The 19,011-nt window shown below is 45.1% G+C and overlaps 1 protein-coding gene across 5 annotated transcripts in view; it reads left to right on the top strand.

Moving 5' to 3' along the window:
* Positions 1 to 19,011, top strand: part of fndc3a (fibronectin type III domain containing 3A) — a 333,055-nt gene that overhangs the window by 32,362 nt on the left and 281,682 nt on the right. For 4 of the 5 annotated variants that reach the window (XM_038802629.1, XM_038802625.1, XM_038802621.1 and 1 more), the window contains one exon: positions 15,762 to 15,895. In XM_038802629.1, the coding sequence (XP_038658557.1) occupies positions 15,803 to 15,895 (93 nt within the window). In that variant the 5' untranslated portion in view covers positions 15,762 to 15,802. Of the gene's footprint in view, positions 1 to 15,761; positions 15,896 to 19,011 lie in introns of those variants that run through there. The other variant, XM_038802627.1, reaches the window with a different exon arrangement.

Raw genomic sequence — 19,011 nt, 5'->3', positions numbered from 1 at the left:
ATTGAATTGTGGAGCATTCATTCAACTAATGTTGAATGAAGCTAAATGAGAAGATCTTGATTATTGTATTTGTCCATTTTCTGATTGCATTATTGAATCACCAAATTGAATTATCACCTTTATCGTCCAATTAATTTTATCAATGTCCTCTGATATTCTCCTATGACTGACTATGTTGTATAAATTATTGCACTTCAAAGTAGAATGAGCAAGGATTTAAATAAAACAAATAAAACAATAGTCTGCTTCTCCATGGCGGGGCACCCTGGTATTCCTTTCTATAAAATATAAATATAAAACAAAACTAGAAGTTAAACATCCGTGATAGAGTAGTTTTGTTTTTATTAGTCGTTTATTATATATTTTTAAATGACTGAGCAATGTAGCAATATGAATTTCGGTATGGACAGCGAAGTGAAATTTGCAGATTGGTGTTAGGATAATATATTTCACTTTGAAGCCAAGGGAGGAGGGTGGGAAATGGTGATGGTTAACATCAAGGCTAATTAATGTCTTACAGAAGAAAGGTTTTACAAATATAATTCCAAATTAACCTATTTCCCATTTAAAATCAACATTTTCACTGCACGATTTTACATATGGTACTAACTTGCAGCATTATCCGTGCATACTATTTACTTTAAGAATACTCAGCATTCTGAGAACACTGTTTCTGGTGACAGTGGGGAAGAAGCTGTTTTTGAGTCTGTTCCTGCGTATTCTCAGACAAGGTAGTCAAGAAAGCATATGGAATGGTTGCCTTCATTGGATGGGGCATCGAGTATAAAAACTGTCAAGTCATGCTACAGTTGTATAGAACTTTGGTACGGCTGCACTTGGAATGTTACTAGAAGGATGTGGAGGCTTTAGCGAGGTGCAGAAGAGGTTTGCCAGGATGTTGCCTGGTCTGGAGGATGTTAGCTATTTGGAGAGGCTGAATAGACTGGGACTGTTTTCATTAGAAAGACAGGAGGTTGAGGGGTGACCTGATAGAGGTCGCCAAGATTATGAGGGGCATGGATAGAGTGGATGGGCAGGCACTCTTTTCTAGGGTTGAGGGGTCAGCCACTAGGGGGCAAAGGTTTATGGTCTCTGGGGCAAAGTTTAGAGGAGGTATTCGAGGCAGGCTTTTGACGCAGAGGGTGGTGAGTGCTTGGAACGCGTTGCCAGGGGAGGTTGTGGAAGCAGATACATTAATGGTGTTCAAAAGGCATCTTGCCGAACCATCTTGATAGGATGAGTATGAAGGGATACGGCACAAGGAAGTGCTGAGGGTTTTGGCAAAGGTTGATGTCATGCCCGGTACAGACGTGGAGGGCTGAAGGGCCTGTCCCTATGCTGTATTGTTCTTTGTTCTTTGTCTTCTGTACCCAAGCCAGTTCTGTAGCCTACTTGCCAGCTCTCCTCTGATTCCATGTGACTTCACCTTGTGTACCATGAGGTACCTTGTCAAAGGCTTTACTGAAGTCCATGCAAACAGCATCTATTGCCTTTCCTTCACCTATCATCTTTGTCACTTACTCAAAAACTCGGATCAAATTCGTGAGGCATGAACCTCCCCTTCACAAACCACGCTGTCCATCACTGTCCATCACTAATAAGCCCATTTGTTTCCAAATGTGGGTAAATCCTGTCTCTACGAATCTTTTCCAATAATTTCCCTACCACTGATTTAAGGCTCACCTTAATTTCTTGGATTATCCCTGCTGCCCTTAAACAATGGAACATTAGCTATTCTCCAGTTCTCTGGAACTTTACCTGTAGCCAATGAGGATTCAAAGATTACTGTCAAGGCCCAAGCAATTTCCTCCCTCCGTATTCTGGCGTAGATCCCATCAGCCCCTGGGGACTTAGCTACTTTAATGCTTTTTAAGATGCCCAACACCTCTTTATTAATATCAACATGACTCAGAATATTTACACACTCTGCCCGATACTCCACCAAGTCCTTCACTTTGGTGAATGCTGCGGCAAAGTATTAATTTAGTATCTCACCCATTTCCTCTGGTTCCATGCATAGATTCCCTCCAATATGCTTGAACGGACCAACCCTTTCTCTGGCTTCCCTCTTGCTCTTTACATATGTATAAAACGGCATAGGATTTTCCTTAATCCTGTTTGCCATGACCGCTTTTAGCCTTCCCTATATTTCGCCATTCCTTCACTCTTGCTGGGGCAACATCCTGGAACTCCCTCCCTAACAGCACAGTGGCTGTACCTACACTTCAAGGACTGCAGCGGTTCAAGAAGGTAACTCACCACCACCTTCTGAAGGGCAGCTAGGGATGAGCAAAACACGTTGGCCTAACCATGGGCAGCATGGTAGCACAGTGGTTAGCACTGTTTCTTCACAGCTCCAAGGTCCGAGGTTGGATTCCTGGCTTGGGGCACTGTCTGTGTGGAATCTGCACATTGTCCCTGTGTCTGCGTGGATTTCCTCCGGGTGCTCCTGTTTGCTCCCACAAGTTCCGGAAGACATGCTGTTAGGTGAATTGGACATTCTGAATTCTTCCTCTGTGCCGGAATGTGGCGACTAGGGGTTTTTCGGTCATTGCAGTGTTTTTTTTTTAACAGACAACTTTATTGAGGTATGTTTTGGCATTGTAAACAGTAACAATATACATTCTTACTGATTGTGGTCTGTGGGTCTGAAAGTCGAGGATCCAGTTACAGAGTAAGGAGCCAAGTCCTAGATTTTGGAGCTTTGATATGAGCTTGGCTGGGATTATGGTGTTGAAAGTGGAACTGTAGTCAATAAATAGGAGTCTGATGTAGGAGTCCTTGTTGTCAAGATCCTCTAGGGATTAGTGTAGGGCCAGGGAAATGGCATCTGCTGTGGACCGGTTACGGCAGTATGCGGATTGCAGTGGATCAAGGCTTTCTGGGAGTATGGACGTGATGTGCTTCGTGACCAACCTCTCGAAGCACTTCATTACGACTGAAGTCCGGGCTACTGGATGGTAGTCGTTGAGGCATGGTGCCTGGTTCTTCTTTGGCACCAGTATGATGGTGGTCTTCTTGAAACAGGTGGGGACCTCGGAGTGGAGTAGGGACAGGTTAAAGATGTCCGCGAACACATCTGCCAGCTGGTCTGCGCAGCCTCTGAGTGCACGACCAGGGATTCGGTCCGGGCCTGTCGCCTTCCGAGGGTTCACTTTCAGGAAGGTCGATCTGACTTAGAAGCTGTGATGGTGGGTATGGGTGAGTTATGGGCTGTTGGGGCACTCAACAGCGGATTGTTGGTTTCCTCCTCGAACCGAGCATAGAATGCATTGAGTTAATTGGGGAGGGGTGCGTTGGGGAATGTACGTACTGCTTTCTTTGGCACGCAGTCTCCACACATTTGTTGATTAAGTCTATGACGGTGGTGGCATACTCATTTAAGTTGGTCGCTGAGGTCTTAAATGGCAAATGAAGTTTAATCCGAACAAATGTGAGGTAATGCATTTTGGTAGGTCCAACATAGAGGGGAAATATACAGTAAATGGCAAAACTCTTAGGAATATAGAAAGTCAGAGATCTGGGCGTGCATGTCCACAGATCTTTGGAGGTGGCAACAAAAGTGGACAAGGTAGTCAAGAAAGCATATGGAATGGTTGCCTTCATTGGATGGGGCATCGAGTATAAAAACTGTCAAGTCATGCTACAGTTGTATAGAACTTTGGTACGGCTGCACTTGGAATGTTACTAGAAGGATGTGGAGGCTTTAGCGAGGTGCAGAAGAGGTTTGCCAGGATGTTGCCTGGTCTGGAGGATGTTAGCTATTTGGAGAGGCTGAATAGACTGGGACTGTTTTCATTAGAAAGACAGGAGGTTGAGGGGTGACCTGATAGAGGTCGCCAAGATTATGAGGGGCATGGATAGAGTGGATGGGCAGGCACTCTTTTCTAGGGTTGAGGGGTCAGCCACTAGGGGGCAAAGGTTTATGGTCTCTGGGGCAAAGTTTAGAGGAGGTATTCGAGGCAGGCTTTTGACGCAGAGGGTGGTGAGTGCTTGGAACGCGTTGCCAGGGGAGGTTGTGGAAGCAGATACATTAATGGTGTTCAAAAGGCATCTTGCCGAACCATCTTGATAGGATGAGTATGAAGGGATACGGCACAAGGAAGTGCTGAGGGTTTTGGCAAAGGTTGATGTCATGCCCGGTACAGACGTGGAGGGCTGAAGGGCCTGTCCCTATGCTGTATTGTTCTTTGTTCTTTGTCTTCTGTACCCAAGCCAGTTCTGTAGCCTACTTGCCAGCTCTCCTCTGACTCCATGTGACTTCACCTTGTGTACCATGAGGTACCTTGTCAAAGGCTTTACTGAAGTCCATGCAAACAGCATCTATTGCCTTTCCTTCACCTATCATCTTTGTCACTTACTCAAAAACTCGGATCAAATTCGTGAGGCATGAACCTCCCCTTCACAAACCACGCTGTCCATCACTGTCCATCACTAATAAGCCCATTTGTTTCCAAATGTGGGTAAATCCTGTCTCTACGAATCTTTTCCAATAATTTCCCTACCACTGATTTAAGGCTCACCTTAATTTCTTGGATTATCCCTGCTGCCCTTAAACAATGGAACATTAGCTATTCTCCAGTTCTCTGGAACTTTACCTGTAGCCAATGAGGATTCAAAGATTACTGTCAAGGCCCAAGCAATTTCCTCCCTCCGTATTCTGGCGTAGATCCCATCAGCCCCTGGGGACTTAGCTACTTTAATGCTTTTTAAGATGCCCAACACCTCTTTATTAATATCAACATGACTCAGAATATTTACACACTCTGCCCGATACTCCACCAAGTCCTTCACTTTGGTGAATGCTGCGGCAAAGTATTAATTTAGTATCTCACCCATTTCCTCTGGTTCCATGCATAGATTCCCTCCAATATGCTTGAACGGACCAACCCTTTCTCTGGCTTCCCTCTTGCTCTTTACATATGTATAAAACGGCATAGGATTTTCCTTAATCCTGTTTGCCATGACCGCTTTTAGCCTTCCCTATATTTCGCCATTCCTTCACTCTTGCTGGGGCAACATCCTGGAACTCCCTCCCTAACAGCACAGTGGCTGTACCTACACTTCAAGGACTGCAGCGGTTCAGGAAGGTAACTCACCACCACCTTCTGAAGGGCAGCTAGGGATGAGCAAAACACGTTGGCCTAACCATGGGCAGCATGGTAGCACAGTGGTTAGCACTGTTTCTTCACAGCTCCAAGGTCCGAGGTTGGATTCCTGGCTTGGGGCACTGTCTGTGTGGAATCTGCACATTGTCCCTGTGTCTGCGTGGATTTCCTCCGGGTGCTCCTGTTTGCTCCCACAAGTTCCGGAAGACATGCTGTTAGGTGAATTGGACATTCTGAATTCTTCCTCTGTGCCGGAATGTGGCGACTAGGGGTTTTTCGGTCATTGCAGTGTTTTTTTTTTAACAGACAACTTTATTGAGGTATGTTTTGGCATTGTAAACAGTAACAATATACATTAGTGTGCAGATATCAATTACAAAAAACATAGTGCAAATAACAATACCTCTCTCGCAAATAGACCCGCCTATTCTTCCCCCCCAAAAATCGCCACCTCTGGACTCATCGCCACCCTTGTTTTCAGTACCCGGGATATGACGTCCGCAAATCCCTGCCAGTATCCCCTGAGTTTTGGACACGCCCAGAACATGTGGACATGGTTCGCTGGTCCTCCACCGCATCTAGCACACTTGTCCTCCAGCCCAAAGAATTTGCTCATCCGGGCCACCGTCATGAACTGAATCGAGCCTGGCACATGTTGCGGTTGCTTTTACCCTCCTCAGTCTGCCCATACGCCTCCCTCCAACTCCCCACCAAGCTCCCCTTCCCACTTGAGTTTCAGTTCCTCGGTCCCTGTGTCCTCCGCTCCCATAAGCTCCGTATAAATATCAGAGACTCTCCCCTCTCCTACCTCGCCCCTGGAAACTACCCTGTCCTGGATGCCCCTTGGTGGAAGGTGTGGAAAGGACGGGACCTGTTTACGTACAAAATCCCGCACCTGAAAGTACCGAAAGTAATTCCCCCTTGCCAGCCCGAACTTCTCCTCCAGCGCCCTCATGTTCGCGAAGCGCCCTTCCAGCAACAAGGCGCCCATCCTTCCCGCTCTAAACCCGCCATCCATCTTCCCCGGGACAAATCGGTGGTTGTCACATATTGGGGACCAGACTGACGCTCCCACTTCCCCGCATGCTTCCTCCATTGGCCCCAAATCCGCAGAGCTGCCACCACTTCAGGGCTGGTGGAGTACCTGGCTGGCGGGAGCTGCAGGGGAGCTGTGACCAGGGCTACCAAGCTGGTGCCCCTGCACGAAGCAGCCTCCACCCGCTCCCAAACCGGCCCCGTACCCACCATCCATTTCCTTATCATGGCTATGTTAGCCGCCCAGTAGTAGTTGCTGAGGTTCGGCAACGCCAGTCCCCCCTCGCTACGGTTCCGTTCCAGCATCCCCCTCTTTACCCGCGGGGACTTCCCCGTGCAAACAAATCCCAGGATTATTTTATTGATTCTTTTAAAGAAGGACCGCGGAATGAAAATAGGGAGACACTGAAAAATAAACAGGAATCTCGGGAGGATCGTCACCTTCACCGTCTGTACTCTCCCGTCTGTGACAGCGGGAGCACATCCCACCTCCGAAACCCGCTCCTCATTTGCTCCACCAGCCTACAACTCCACAAGTTCAACTTATACATCTTGCCCCAGTCACGCGCCACTTGTATCCCTAAATACCTAAAACTTTCCCCAACCAACCTAAATGGTAGCTCCCTCAGCCTATTCTCCTGACCCCTCGCCTGCACCACAAACATCTCGCTTTTTGCCATGTTCAACTTGTAGCCCGAAAACCGGCCAAATTCCCCTAGGATTTCCATAATCCCGTCCATCCCTGCCGCCGGATCCGACACATACACAAGCAGGTCACCCGCGTAGAGCGAGACCTTGTGTTCTATCCCCTCCCTGACCATTCCCGTCCATCCCCCTGCCGTTCTCAGAGCAATTGCCAGCAGTTCTATGGCCAATGCAAACAGCAGTGGAGAGAGGGGGCATCCCTGTCTTGTCCCGCGGTGTAGTCTAAAATACTCCGATGTCATCCTGTTCGTCCTTACACTAGCCTCTAGGGCCTGATATTGCGTTTAACCCAGTCCACAAAGCCTTCTCCAAACCCAAACCCTCCCCGCACCTCCCATAAATAGTCCCACTCCACCCGGTCAAAAGCCTTTTCGGCATCCATTGCCACCACTACCTCCACCTCTCTGCCCTCCGGGGGCATCATAATCACATTGAGTAGCCTTCTTAGATTGGCTACCAGCTGCCTGCCCTTAACAAACCCCGTTTGGTGCTCCACAATCACGTCCGGTACGCAGTCTTCGATTCTGGACGCCAGGATCTTGGCCAGCAGTTTAGCATCCACATTAATCAGGGACATTGGCCTATAGGACCCACAAGCTTCTGGATCTTTATCCCGTTTTAATATCAGCGAGATGGTGGCTTGCGACATCGTCGGGGGTGGCACCCCATTGTCCCTCGCCTCGTTAAACACCCTAACCAGCACCGGCCCCAGTATACCCGTAAACTTATTGTAGAACTCCACTGGATACCTGTCCGGCCCTAGGGCTTTACCCGACTGCATGGCCTTCAGGCTCCCTATTACTTCTTCAGCTCTAATCGGGGCCCCCAGCCCCTCTACCAACCACCTGCCCACCTTTGGGAAGGTCAGCCCATCTAAGAAGCGCCTCATCCCCTCCGGCCCCGTGAGGGGTTCCGAGGTATACAGCTTGCTGTAAAAGTCCTTGAATACCCTATTCAATTCTGGCGGGTCAACCGGTTCCCTGCCCTGACCACTACCGTTCCTATTTCCCTGGCCGCCTCCCTCTTCCTAAGTTGCTGTGCAAGCATTCTGCAGGCTTTCTCCCCATACTCGTACACTATGCCCCTGGCCTTTCTGAGCTGCTCTACTGCCTTCCCAGTCGATAGCGCCCCTAGCTCCGCCTGCAGTCTCTGTCGTTCCCTAAGTAGCTCTGCCCTCGGGGACTCCGCATATTCCCTATCAGTCCGTATCATCTCCTGCCAGTCATTGCAGTATTAATGTAAGGCTACTTGTGACAATAAAAATGATTATTATAATCATAGAATTTGCAGTGCAGAAGGAGGCCATTTGGCCCATCGAACTTGCACCGGCCCTTGAAAAGTGCAACCTACTTAAGCCCATGCTTCCATCGTATCCCAGTAACCCCACCTAACCTTTTTGGACACTTAAGGGACAATTTTAGCATGCCCAATCCACCTACCTGCACATCTTTGGACTGTGGGAGGAAACCGGAGAACCTGGATCAACCCACGCAGACACAGGGAGAAAGTGCAAACTCCACACAGACAGTCACCCGAGACCAGAATTGAACCCGGGACCCTGGAGCTGTGAGGCAGCAGTGCTAACCACTGTGCCACCATGCCGCCCAGCGACGCCCACATCCCGTAAATGAATGAAAAAGAAACAAGCGCCGAATGTTCTGCCGCCTTCACCCCAGCCAGCAGCGCCTTTTCCATAACAAAAAAATCAATCCTTGGATACACATTATTTACTGGCGAAATGAACAAGTACTCCCTATCCCACGGGTGCAGCAACCTCCAAGGGTCCGTCCCTCCCCCACTCTAATAACCCTCCCCCCGAGGGGGATCCGTGAACAGGGCTTGGATTTATCCATCCCCCGTCCCCGTATTAAATGGCGCGTATCCAAATTCATGGTGTATACACTAACCAGCAGCACCACGTTGGCTTTCAAGCTCTTCAAAGGCGAGAAAAGTTGCTCGCTTCACCTGTCTTCCAGCCCTTGCACGTTCCACATCACTTGGAACAGGGTTTTCCCCCTCCCCCCCGCCTATCAGTCATAACCGCTACCCCTGACTTGTAGGACCCAGCTCTCCCCTCTAGTCATCGTCAACCCCCTTCCGCTCCCCCCTTTCTGGAAAACCCCCAGCCACTTCCTCTCGAAACCACCTCACCCAGTATCGCCCGCAATATCCATTCCGCAATGAGATCCTTGTATATCCGAATACCTATGCTTCCTCACCTCACCTCTTGATTCAGCTTTGCACACCTTTTCCTTGATCTGATAGCTGTGGAAGCTATCACAGCTCTTTCTGGCTCAAGCGCCTTTGGTTTCAGCCAGAGTGACTAACTCGTAGAGGGAGGGGTCAATGGTAATTCACTCCCCACTGTACATCAAACTACAGGTAAGAGGGTAGTGGGTGAGTAACCCATTCCCATGTTCCTGTTAGCATTTCTCTTAACTGTTCTCAAGCACAGGATTTTTCAAAGTGCGGGTTGCAGAGCAATCGGTCGTGCTGTTCCCGTGGTGTTCCTGATCGCAGGAGAAGCACCCAATGGCCTCTACCAGCTTTAAAATTGAGAATGGCGGCTGCTGACATCTTATAAATGAAAATAAATGAGGATGTGTGCAGTCTTCCGGCCACAAGCGGCCTGCATGCACTTGACTTCAAATGCCTTGTACGTGCTTTTGCGCCATATCACAAAATGGAGTTGCTTCCATCTTCCAGCTGTGGGCAAGAGGACTGTAAAGATGGGTAATTTTCTCAAAAGTAAGAAACAGCCAGAGACTCAAATAGGCAGTGTACCTACTGGACATGATCTCACAACAGAATCTGCTGGAGAGAGCTGCTCAGGCAAGCCAAAGCAGGACAGAGCAGTGCACATGTTAGCTCTGTGCTGAGCTCCGGGGCCTCTAGTTAGCACAAAGAAGAAATTTTACTCTTTTTTTTTGAAAATAAATTTAGAGTACCCAATCATTTTTTTCCAATTAGGGGGCTATTAAGCGTGGCCAATCTGCTTAACTACACATCTATTTGGGTTGTGGGGGTGAGACACGCGGACATGGGGGAAATATGCAAACTCCACACGGGCAGTGACCAGGGCTGGGTTTGAACCCGGGTCCTCGGCTTCATGAGGCAGCAGTGCTAACCACTGCGCCACCGTTCCGCCAGAAGAAGAAACTATCTCTGGAACAAAGCAGTTTAAAGATGATTTATTGAGGTATGGTGTTGTAATTTGTACCGATGCAAATAAGGATGCAAATCTCATGTGTTAGAGGAGAAGTTTCAGATTTAGAAAGTGGTGGGTGAGAAATTCCTTTTGAGATCGCGACCCCAGAGTCAGTTATTAACTTAGAGCTGACTCCAAATTAAAAGATGCTGCTGTAGCTGACCTCTGAAATCACATTTAAAAACTCGCCAAACGCCCATGGGACTTTCAGCATTGTGGAGTAGCCTCTTTGAGGAATATCCAGTACTGTGCAAAACGAGTATTTTGTTGCTATTGCCCTTCACGACAACCTATGTATGCGAGGTTGAATTTTCCACTTACATGATAATGACACAAAGTAACTGACTGAAATCTACTGACTAGCGCATTGCCCTCTCCTCATTTGAACCTGATTCAAGTGAGATCATGAGGACCAAGCAGGCTCCCCTTTTGCATTAAAGGTAAGCAAACGTGGTGTGTGTCGTGAAGGTCGGCTGGTTGGCAAAAGTGGGGGTCCTGGTGGAAAAAAAGTTTGAAAAACACTTCTGGCATACATGTTAGCGGCAGGGGTTGACTTGTCATTGCATTTTGTGAGAGGAAGCACCTGCTGCTCATTAGTTTTTAATTAATGCCTTCTGTACCTACAAGAAGGTCTTTTAAAATTATATTGAAAGGTTACTCCTCACAAGCATTGAATCGTGAATTGAGCTTGGGTTGTGTAAATTTTTTAAAATCCTGTAACTTGACTTCCAAAATGTTGCATTAATTTTATATTGTTTTGCATATATAAATATATTGCAGCGTGTCACCGAATCTGTTTAACTTGGAGGTTGTACTGTTTTTAGAACATTCTAATAAATCTGAAAATTAATCTGTGTCATTAGTTTCTAGTTCTTGAAAGGTGGTAAGTGATTAGAAAGCTTTTATTGCATGTACAAAATTGTACTTTTGAAATTAGGAAGCATCAAATATTCCTGTGCTTTCTATTTGAAATAACCAGTGAACCTAAGAAACGTTACTCAAAGCTTGTGAAATTTAAGCGTAAAGTTCTAAGCTATGGGGGAAAAATTGAATACTTGGATGTTTCAGGGCCACAGTTAGGGTAAGTTTAGTTTAAATCTAAATAGAAGCAATTGACAGATTTTGGGGATTTGGCGGTGGTGGAGATTGTGGAGGGCATTGTGAGGATAGGAAGAAGCCCCATTTTTTATTTTGTAAACCAGTACTTGAGTAAGGAACTATGCAGCTACCCAAGATGTTAATTGGGAATGTGAAATGTTGCTGCAGTCCGAGAGGACCATAGGCTAACCTTCCCTTTGAAAGAGAGCTGACGGGTGGTGATTTAACCTAAGGGTCACCACATCTCGTGTGAGGGACAAGGTCGAGAAGGTGGGGCTTTCGTGAATAACCTCCGCCTGTATGGGAATTGAACCCCCGCTGCTGGCATCTCAGCATCACAAACCAGTTGTCCTGCCAGCTGAGCGAACCAACCCCCAAAATAGGAATGCAATGGATACATGATTTCTGTGAATTTTGAGGAAATAATTAATCTTTGTTTGCATTATTCAAAATTCTGGTTAATCCGCCTGTAGAACATTTTGAAAAAGGTAGGGCCACTTTTACATTGTAAGAAAAAAATATTTAAATATAATTAATCATGTGCCAGGGACTTGTGTGATAAAATGTAGTTTGTAGTTGTCACATAAAAATTTACTCTGTCAAATGTGCCAGATAATTACTGTTTTCTGCTTTACCGTTGATGTCAGTTAGAAATGTAATGGAAGATCTTCAAAACTACAGAAACCCGTTATTCATTGAACTTTTGACCTTTGCTAATACTTCAGTTTGTGATGTGCTGTAATTTAATTGTGTATTTCTCGGCTAGCTTTAAAAAAGCACATAGTGTTGTTTGAATGGGGAGGTGGTAGCGTAGTGGTATTGTCACTGCACCGGTAAACCAGAAACTTAAAGTAATGATCTGGGGACCCAGGTTCAGATGATGAAATTTTAATTCAATAATAATATGGAATTAAAAGTCCAATGATGACCATGAAACCATTGCTGATTGTCGTAAAAACCCATATGGTTCCCTAATGTCCTTTAGGGAAGGAAATCTATCGTTCTTACCCGTACTGGCCTACGTGTGACTCCAGACCCACAGCAATGTGGTTGATTCTTAACTGCCCCCGAAGGCAATTAGGGATGGGCAATAAATGCTGGCACAGCCTGTGACGCCCACATCCCATGATGATGTTTATCTTAAGGTCATCATGGGTTTGAATTCGAGAGTGGTTGATATTTCAACTACGTATTTGAGTTACAGTTGTGAGGTGCACTTGAAAGTTTAGCCTTCAGAAAACAGAGTGAGAGGAATAAATATTGGTACATTTCCTTTTGAGGTATAGGCTGAAGTCATGGGAGAATTTATTTCCTAATTTGGAGACTGTTATAACCCTTATGGAGGTTACGGGGTGTGGAGTGTTTCCTGGGAACTTGTCAAAACACAAGCTTCCTGTTAAGGACGGGCGTCCCTTTAACAAGGGAGGCCTGGTGGATATAAAAACCCCGACCCAGTTGTGGGTTGGGATGGCCCGGGGGGGGGGGGGGGGGGGGGGGGGGAGAACACTTCCGGGAGTGGAGTTTGTAGATTGTATTGTGATGAAACCTTTCGTTTTGCATCCATAATCTTCCTTGTGATCGCTCTGTCTGGATCCAACAAAGACTCTTATTGATTTTAAGACATTCAACTTTAATTATTGGAGGGTTGATATTTGTACTAGCTAAATATTTATCTGTGCAAATTGTCAGAATATTTTGTGGTCAATGTGTGTTAAATCACATGGGGATTCACATGTCTGTTATCAAATCTGTCGGCAACTACATGCATGATAAAATACCTCAAAAGTTATATTACAAATTCAGAGACATCAGTGCTGATCAATGTGGCCAAATTTTGAAGTCAAGGTACATGAACAGAATGCTAGCTTTAGAAGATTAAAAATGTACATGGGTGGGCTGTGGAAAGTGGAACTTCATGTTTTGCACTCGCATTAGTGGGGGTACATAAAGTTGCTGCCAATAAAGAAATCGACCATCTTTCCATTCCCTCGCCGCAGCCACGTTCTGTGGTGTAGTTACTTTGTTTGTATGCTTGAAACCGACAAGATCAACAATGTTTCAATGCATGTTTTTTTAAAGATTGGCTGCATGACTTAATTATGGCATTACAAGGCAAAAATATCACCTTAATGGTTCTTAAATTTGTGGCTCACACAAGCATACCAGCCAAGTTAATATTTTTTACTGCAAAACATGTCCATAATTCAATCACTGGATGCCAATATGGTTTATGCTATGAAACTGCACTATGAGAAATGTGTGTTGAGGATGATCATTGCGGAACTTTACATTGGGTTATCAGAGGTAATTATATACCGTTCTTAGTAGCAGAAGCTAAATTAAAATCCGTTTCAAACTGCTCCCAACACTGTAAATCAATGCTACAATCACAGGAAGAGCTCCATTCGACACAGTTGAGAATACAACACAGACACCTTTGGCCATCTCAAAATTGGCAATATTTCTGTTGATAGAAATTTTGGATCCATTGACACTTGTGGTAAGGAAGGCCTGCTGCATTAATTGCAGACTGACAGTTGAAAGTGGATTTGTGTCCCAGTACAGAAGTAACCATAGACTTAAGGTAGAGGAATCAGTCCATACCATTGCCATAATGTGACTGCTAATGGGTCTGTCCTCTGTGCTAATTAGTGTTATGTGGTTGAGTGTACTGTTGAGCAAGCAAACTCCATCATAAGATTTTGTAAAATGACTAAAACTTCAATCATGTGCATTTAAACAAACATTTGATAGTTTTTGCTGTTAATGTCCCTGTAGTGTTTTGATTCATTCAAAATATTCTGAGTGAAGTATGACAGAATTAAGAGTAGATTGAATATGCATTAGAAAAGGTTCAGAGAAGAGTAACCTGGATGATTACAAGTCATCAATGCTATCCCTTTCAACCACTCCCATGTGGCAGTAAGCTCTCATTCTTGTGAAAAGAAATTGTTCCGAAATTCTTTATTTGATCAGGCAAGTGAAGCAATTTGGCTCATATTTGGCAAATGTGGTCCAAAATTGACTTAGTAGGAGGAGGCAGAGAGTGATGGTCGAAGGTTGTTTTTGTGACTGGAAGCCTGTGTCTAGTAGTGGCACAACAGGGATCAATGCTGGGTCTTTTGCTGTTTGTAATGTACATTAATGATCTAGAAATGAAAGTGTGAAGTATATCAGTAAGTTCGCAGATGACACAAAAATTGGTGGTGTGGTAAATAGCGAGGAGGAAAGCCTTATATTACAGGATGATATAGAGTGTCTGGTCAGATGGGCAGAACAGTGGCAAATGGAATTTAACCCTGAAAAGTGAGTTGATACATTTTGGGAGGACTAATAAGGTCAGGGAATACACAATGAATGGTAAGATGCTAGGAAGTACAGAGGACAGGTCGATAAGGTAGTTAAGGTATAATATGCAATACTTGCCTTTATTAGCCGAGGCATTAAATATAAGAGCAGGGAGGTTATGATGTAGCTGTATAAAATGCTCATTAGGCTACCAGAGGCCAAGGCCCTACCCAAGTCCTGCCGTCAGTCACTGGAGTCCAGGGATTCAACAAACAACCTCTGGTGAAACCCCATAAGTACAGCTGGCTGCAGGCGCTACTGGCAATGGAGAGGCCTACAGGGCTTGCCAGGTGGGATTTCTGCCTAAATGCTAGAGAAGGCACTTCATTTGGTCAGGCATCCATCATGGGAGCCCGTGGGTTTCCCGACTCAACTCGGCCAATTGGTGGGCCTCTCCATCAAGAACATTAAATTCAATCCAGTAACAGTTTGCATTGAAGTTACAGGGTATCAGGAATGTTGTGGGGATTTGAAACACTGAAGGAAGGAGTGTGTGGGTAATGTCCAAGGGCATGTTAATAAATTAAATGTAAACAGCCCGTATGAATCATTTTTTACGAATATATGAGCATACATGTTGTATTGTTATGGACCAGGGTTTAGAGAACACCAGAGTATATCATGGAGTTCACATGACCTACACGTTTTAATAGATTTTGGTTATGAGGAGCACAAGGGCCCACTTTACAGGTGTTATGCAACAGAGATGTTAAGTACTTTTAAACAAAACAATGTTTATTCTATGAATCCAATTAACATTTTATAAACACACAGTAAACATCTTATCAACTACCAACACAAATACCGCCCCCCCAAAGATACAGTACTCTATAGGTAACTCTTAATAACTTTCCTAACAACATCCATATGCCAACCACCCTTTTCCTACAAAACAGTAAGTTTGAATTCCTTACAGAAAACAGGTATTACTTTAAAGTTATCAAGTGGTCTGGAGACATTCTTTAGCATGCAGAGAGAGAGAGACCAAAAATACACCTTCTTTGTTTGAATGCAGCTCTCAACTGTAAACAAAACCAAAAAACTCAGCCACGAAGAAGCTTCCAGCTTAAAATGAAAGTAAAAGACAAAAACACAGCCCAGCTCCACCCACACAATGACATCACTGCAACCAATTGATAAAACACACTTTTCTTAAAAGGGCCCTCACATGACAGCATTGACATGAATTTAAATGCTGAAATATTGCATTCAATGGTTGTTATATATTCACTCAAACTATATTTTTTTAATCCAATCAGGAGTTGGAAGAGGAAGTCAGTGTACGTATGTACTTCTGATAATGGCCGATAAACCACCACCACCTGATGCACCCTCACTCCTTAATGTGGATTTGTCTCTTCTGCCTCCCCTGGTGAATGGGGATGGAACACAGGTGAGCAATGCAAAAATTCACCCTACAGTATTTTCAGACCCTTTAACCTTGTAATTATCTTGCAGTAAGCATTGGGTTTCTTCATCATGGCATTCGTTTGTTTTATTGTTACTAATAAAGTTTTGAACTTGGTTTCTGAGGACTTTCTGAAGTGATGTAGTACATTGCAGTACTGAAGAGCAGAAACTAATTCAAATTACATACCTGATACTTGCTATATGGTGCAGCTGCCAATGTCAGAATCACAAGTGTTGTGACTAATGCAAAAGCAAAATATTGCAGATGCTGGAAATTGGAAATGAAGGCATAGGATGCTGGAAATACTCAGCATGGTTGGCAGCTTTCCATCTTGTGAGACAATGGGTGCGCTGTGATGGCTAACTTTGTTAAATGTCGCCTGATGTGGCTCAGGAGCCCAACACTTCATGACAGTGGGCTGAGAAGGTGCACGATTTGCTGGCCTCTGATTTCTCTGGGCCCTCTTCTTGGCCAACTGAGCTTTTCATTTCTTCTCATCTCTTTGAATGCTCCGCCAAGCAGTCAACATTGTGTTCCTGTCGTCAGTGTCCCCCACTTTCGAATCTCACTTGCAGATGTCCTTCTAGCCGAGGTATGGACATCCTGTGTCAAGTTCACCTTATAGAGGTCTTTGGGTATTCGGCTGTTATCCATCTGATGACTGTGGCTGTCAACATAGGTGTCATTGACTTAGTAATGAGTGTATGTTGAGGGAATTATTGCATTCCAGGACCTCTGAGCTGGTGACCTTATCCTGTTGAGAGATGTCAAGGATATCTATGAAATATCTATCTATGAAATATATCCAAGACAGTAAAGTTGGAAACTGTTTAGCCTTTTTTCCTGCGTAACATATGTTATCCAGGTCTCAGTATTGTAGCCATGATGTGGAGATGCGGCGTTGGACTGGGGTGAGCACAGTAAGAAGTTTTACAACACCAGGTTGAAGTCCAACAGGTTTGTTTCTAATCACTAGCTTTCGGAGCACAGCTCCTTCCTCCGGTGAATGAAGAGGTGGGTTCCAGAAACATATATGCAGACAAAGTCAATGATGCAAGACGATACTTTGAATATGAGTTTTTGCAGATAATTAAGTCTTTACAGGTCCAGGCAGAGTAACTGGAGAGAGGGATAACCACAGGTTAAAGAGGTGTGAATTATCTCAAGCCAGGACAATTGGTAGGATTTTGCAAGCCCAGGCCAGATGGTGGGGGGTGAATGTAATGCGACGTGAATGTAATGCAACATGAATCCAAGGTCCCGGTTGAGGCCGTACTCGTGTGCGGAACTTGACTATAAGTTTCTGCTCGGCGATTCTGCGTTGTCGCGCATCCTGAAGGCCGCCTTGGAGAACGCTTACCCGAAGATCAGAGGCTGAATGCCCTTGACTGCTGAAGTGCTTCCCGACTGCAAGGGAACATCCTGTCTGGCGATTGTCGTGCGATGTCCGTTCATCCGTTGTCACAGCGTCTGCATGGTCTCGGCAATGTACCACGCTTCGGGACATCCTTTCCTGCAACGTATGAGGTGGACGATATTAGCCGATTCGCACGAGTATGTACCACGTACCTGGTGGGTGGTGTTCTCATGTGTCATAGTGGTACCCATGTTGATGATCTGGATGAGGATGCAGACTTGTTAGACTTGCAAATAGGTGTTCTCAGTCAAGTTGCTGTTGTTCCATACTCTTCTGCTCAGCTTGGACAAAATTTCAGCTTTTGTAATGTTTGTATTGATTTCAGCATCAAGTATCAGACTACTGGTGATTGTCGAATCCAGATATATGAAACTATCAACTGCCTCCATGATACATGGCAATTCCTGGGCCGTGGCACTTGTCTTCCTGATGGTGATGGTGAAACCAAACTCTTTACAGGCATGAGTCCATTTGCCGTTGAAGTATTCCTTTGTATGGAATGCTGGTGTGGCATCTGATGAGGACTTGGCATACTTTTGTCTTGGATCTCACGTGGGCAAGGCTAAACAGCTTTCCTTCAGTTCCTGTATGTGAGTAGACATCCTCAAATCCACTGCAGGTCAAGCAGTATCTGTGGAGATAGAAAGTTAATGTTTCACGTCATTGAGCTTACATCTGATGGATTCCCACTATTTTCTGTTTTTACATCCTGTGCTTTAAATTTATTTATCGCATCTGTGCATTTGTAAAATTAAAGCTGTGCTTCTAATGTACAATGGTAGCTTGGAAGTGTGCCCCAAGAACTGGACTACTAAGAGTTTGTCAAAAAATATTTTTATTCATAATAATAATCTTTATTGTCACAAGTAGGTTTGTATTAACACTGCAATGAGGTTACTGTGAAAAGCCCCTAGTCGCCACATTCTGGCGCCTGTTCGGGTACACGGAGGGAGAATTCAGAATGTCCAAATTATCAAACAGCACATCTTTTGGGACTTGTGGGAGGAAACCGGAGCACCCGGAGGAAACCCACGCAGTTATGGGGAGAATGTGCAGACTTCACACAGACAGTGACCCAAGCTGGGAATCGAACCTGGGACCCTGGAGCTGTGAAGCAACAGTGCTACTACCGTGCCACCCATATAATATAAACTATATTGTCACAGGCTTACACTAACACTGCAATGAAGTTACTGTGAAAAGCCCCTAGTTGCCACATTCCGGCGCCTGTTAGGGTGCACAGAAGCTGGTATGGGACTTGAACCCGCCCTGCTGACCTTGTTTTGCATCACAAACCAGCTGTCTAGCCCACTGAGCTAAACCAGTACCTTTTCTCCTTATTTCACATTTGCTCCATAATTTGCACCCACAAACAATAGACAATAAGCAGTAACGAATATAATGTCAATAACCATATCAATAGCAACAATCCCATCCTCCCACCAACCCCCAAACATTAGCCCGCATGTTAACATAAACAAATGACAAAAAGGAATCAGAAATCACCCATAGTCACCATTAACACATACAGTTCCCCCCCCCCCCCAACTAATGTTTGATGTTATCCAGTTCTTGAAAATGCATAATGAATAATGCCCATGAATTGTAGAACTTCTCCATCCTTCCCCTCAGTTCAAACTTAACCTTCTCAAGAGTCAAGAATTCCAACAGATTTCCAAAG

The sequence above is a fragment of the Scyliorhinus canicula genome, chromosome 7, assembly GCF_902713615.1.
Source record: "Scyliorhinus canicula chromosome 7, sScyCan1.1, whole genome shotgun sequence".
Classification (NCBI taxonomy): Eukaryota; Metazoa; Chordata; class Chondrichthyes; order Carcharhiniformes; family Scyliorhinidae; genus Scyliorhinus; species Scyliorhinus canicula.
This window is presented reverse-complemented; position numbering and strand designations above follow the sequence as displayed.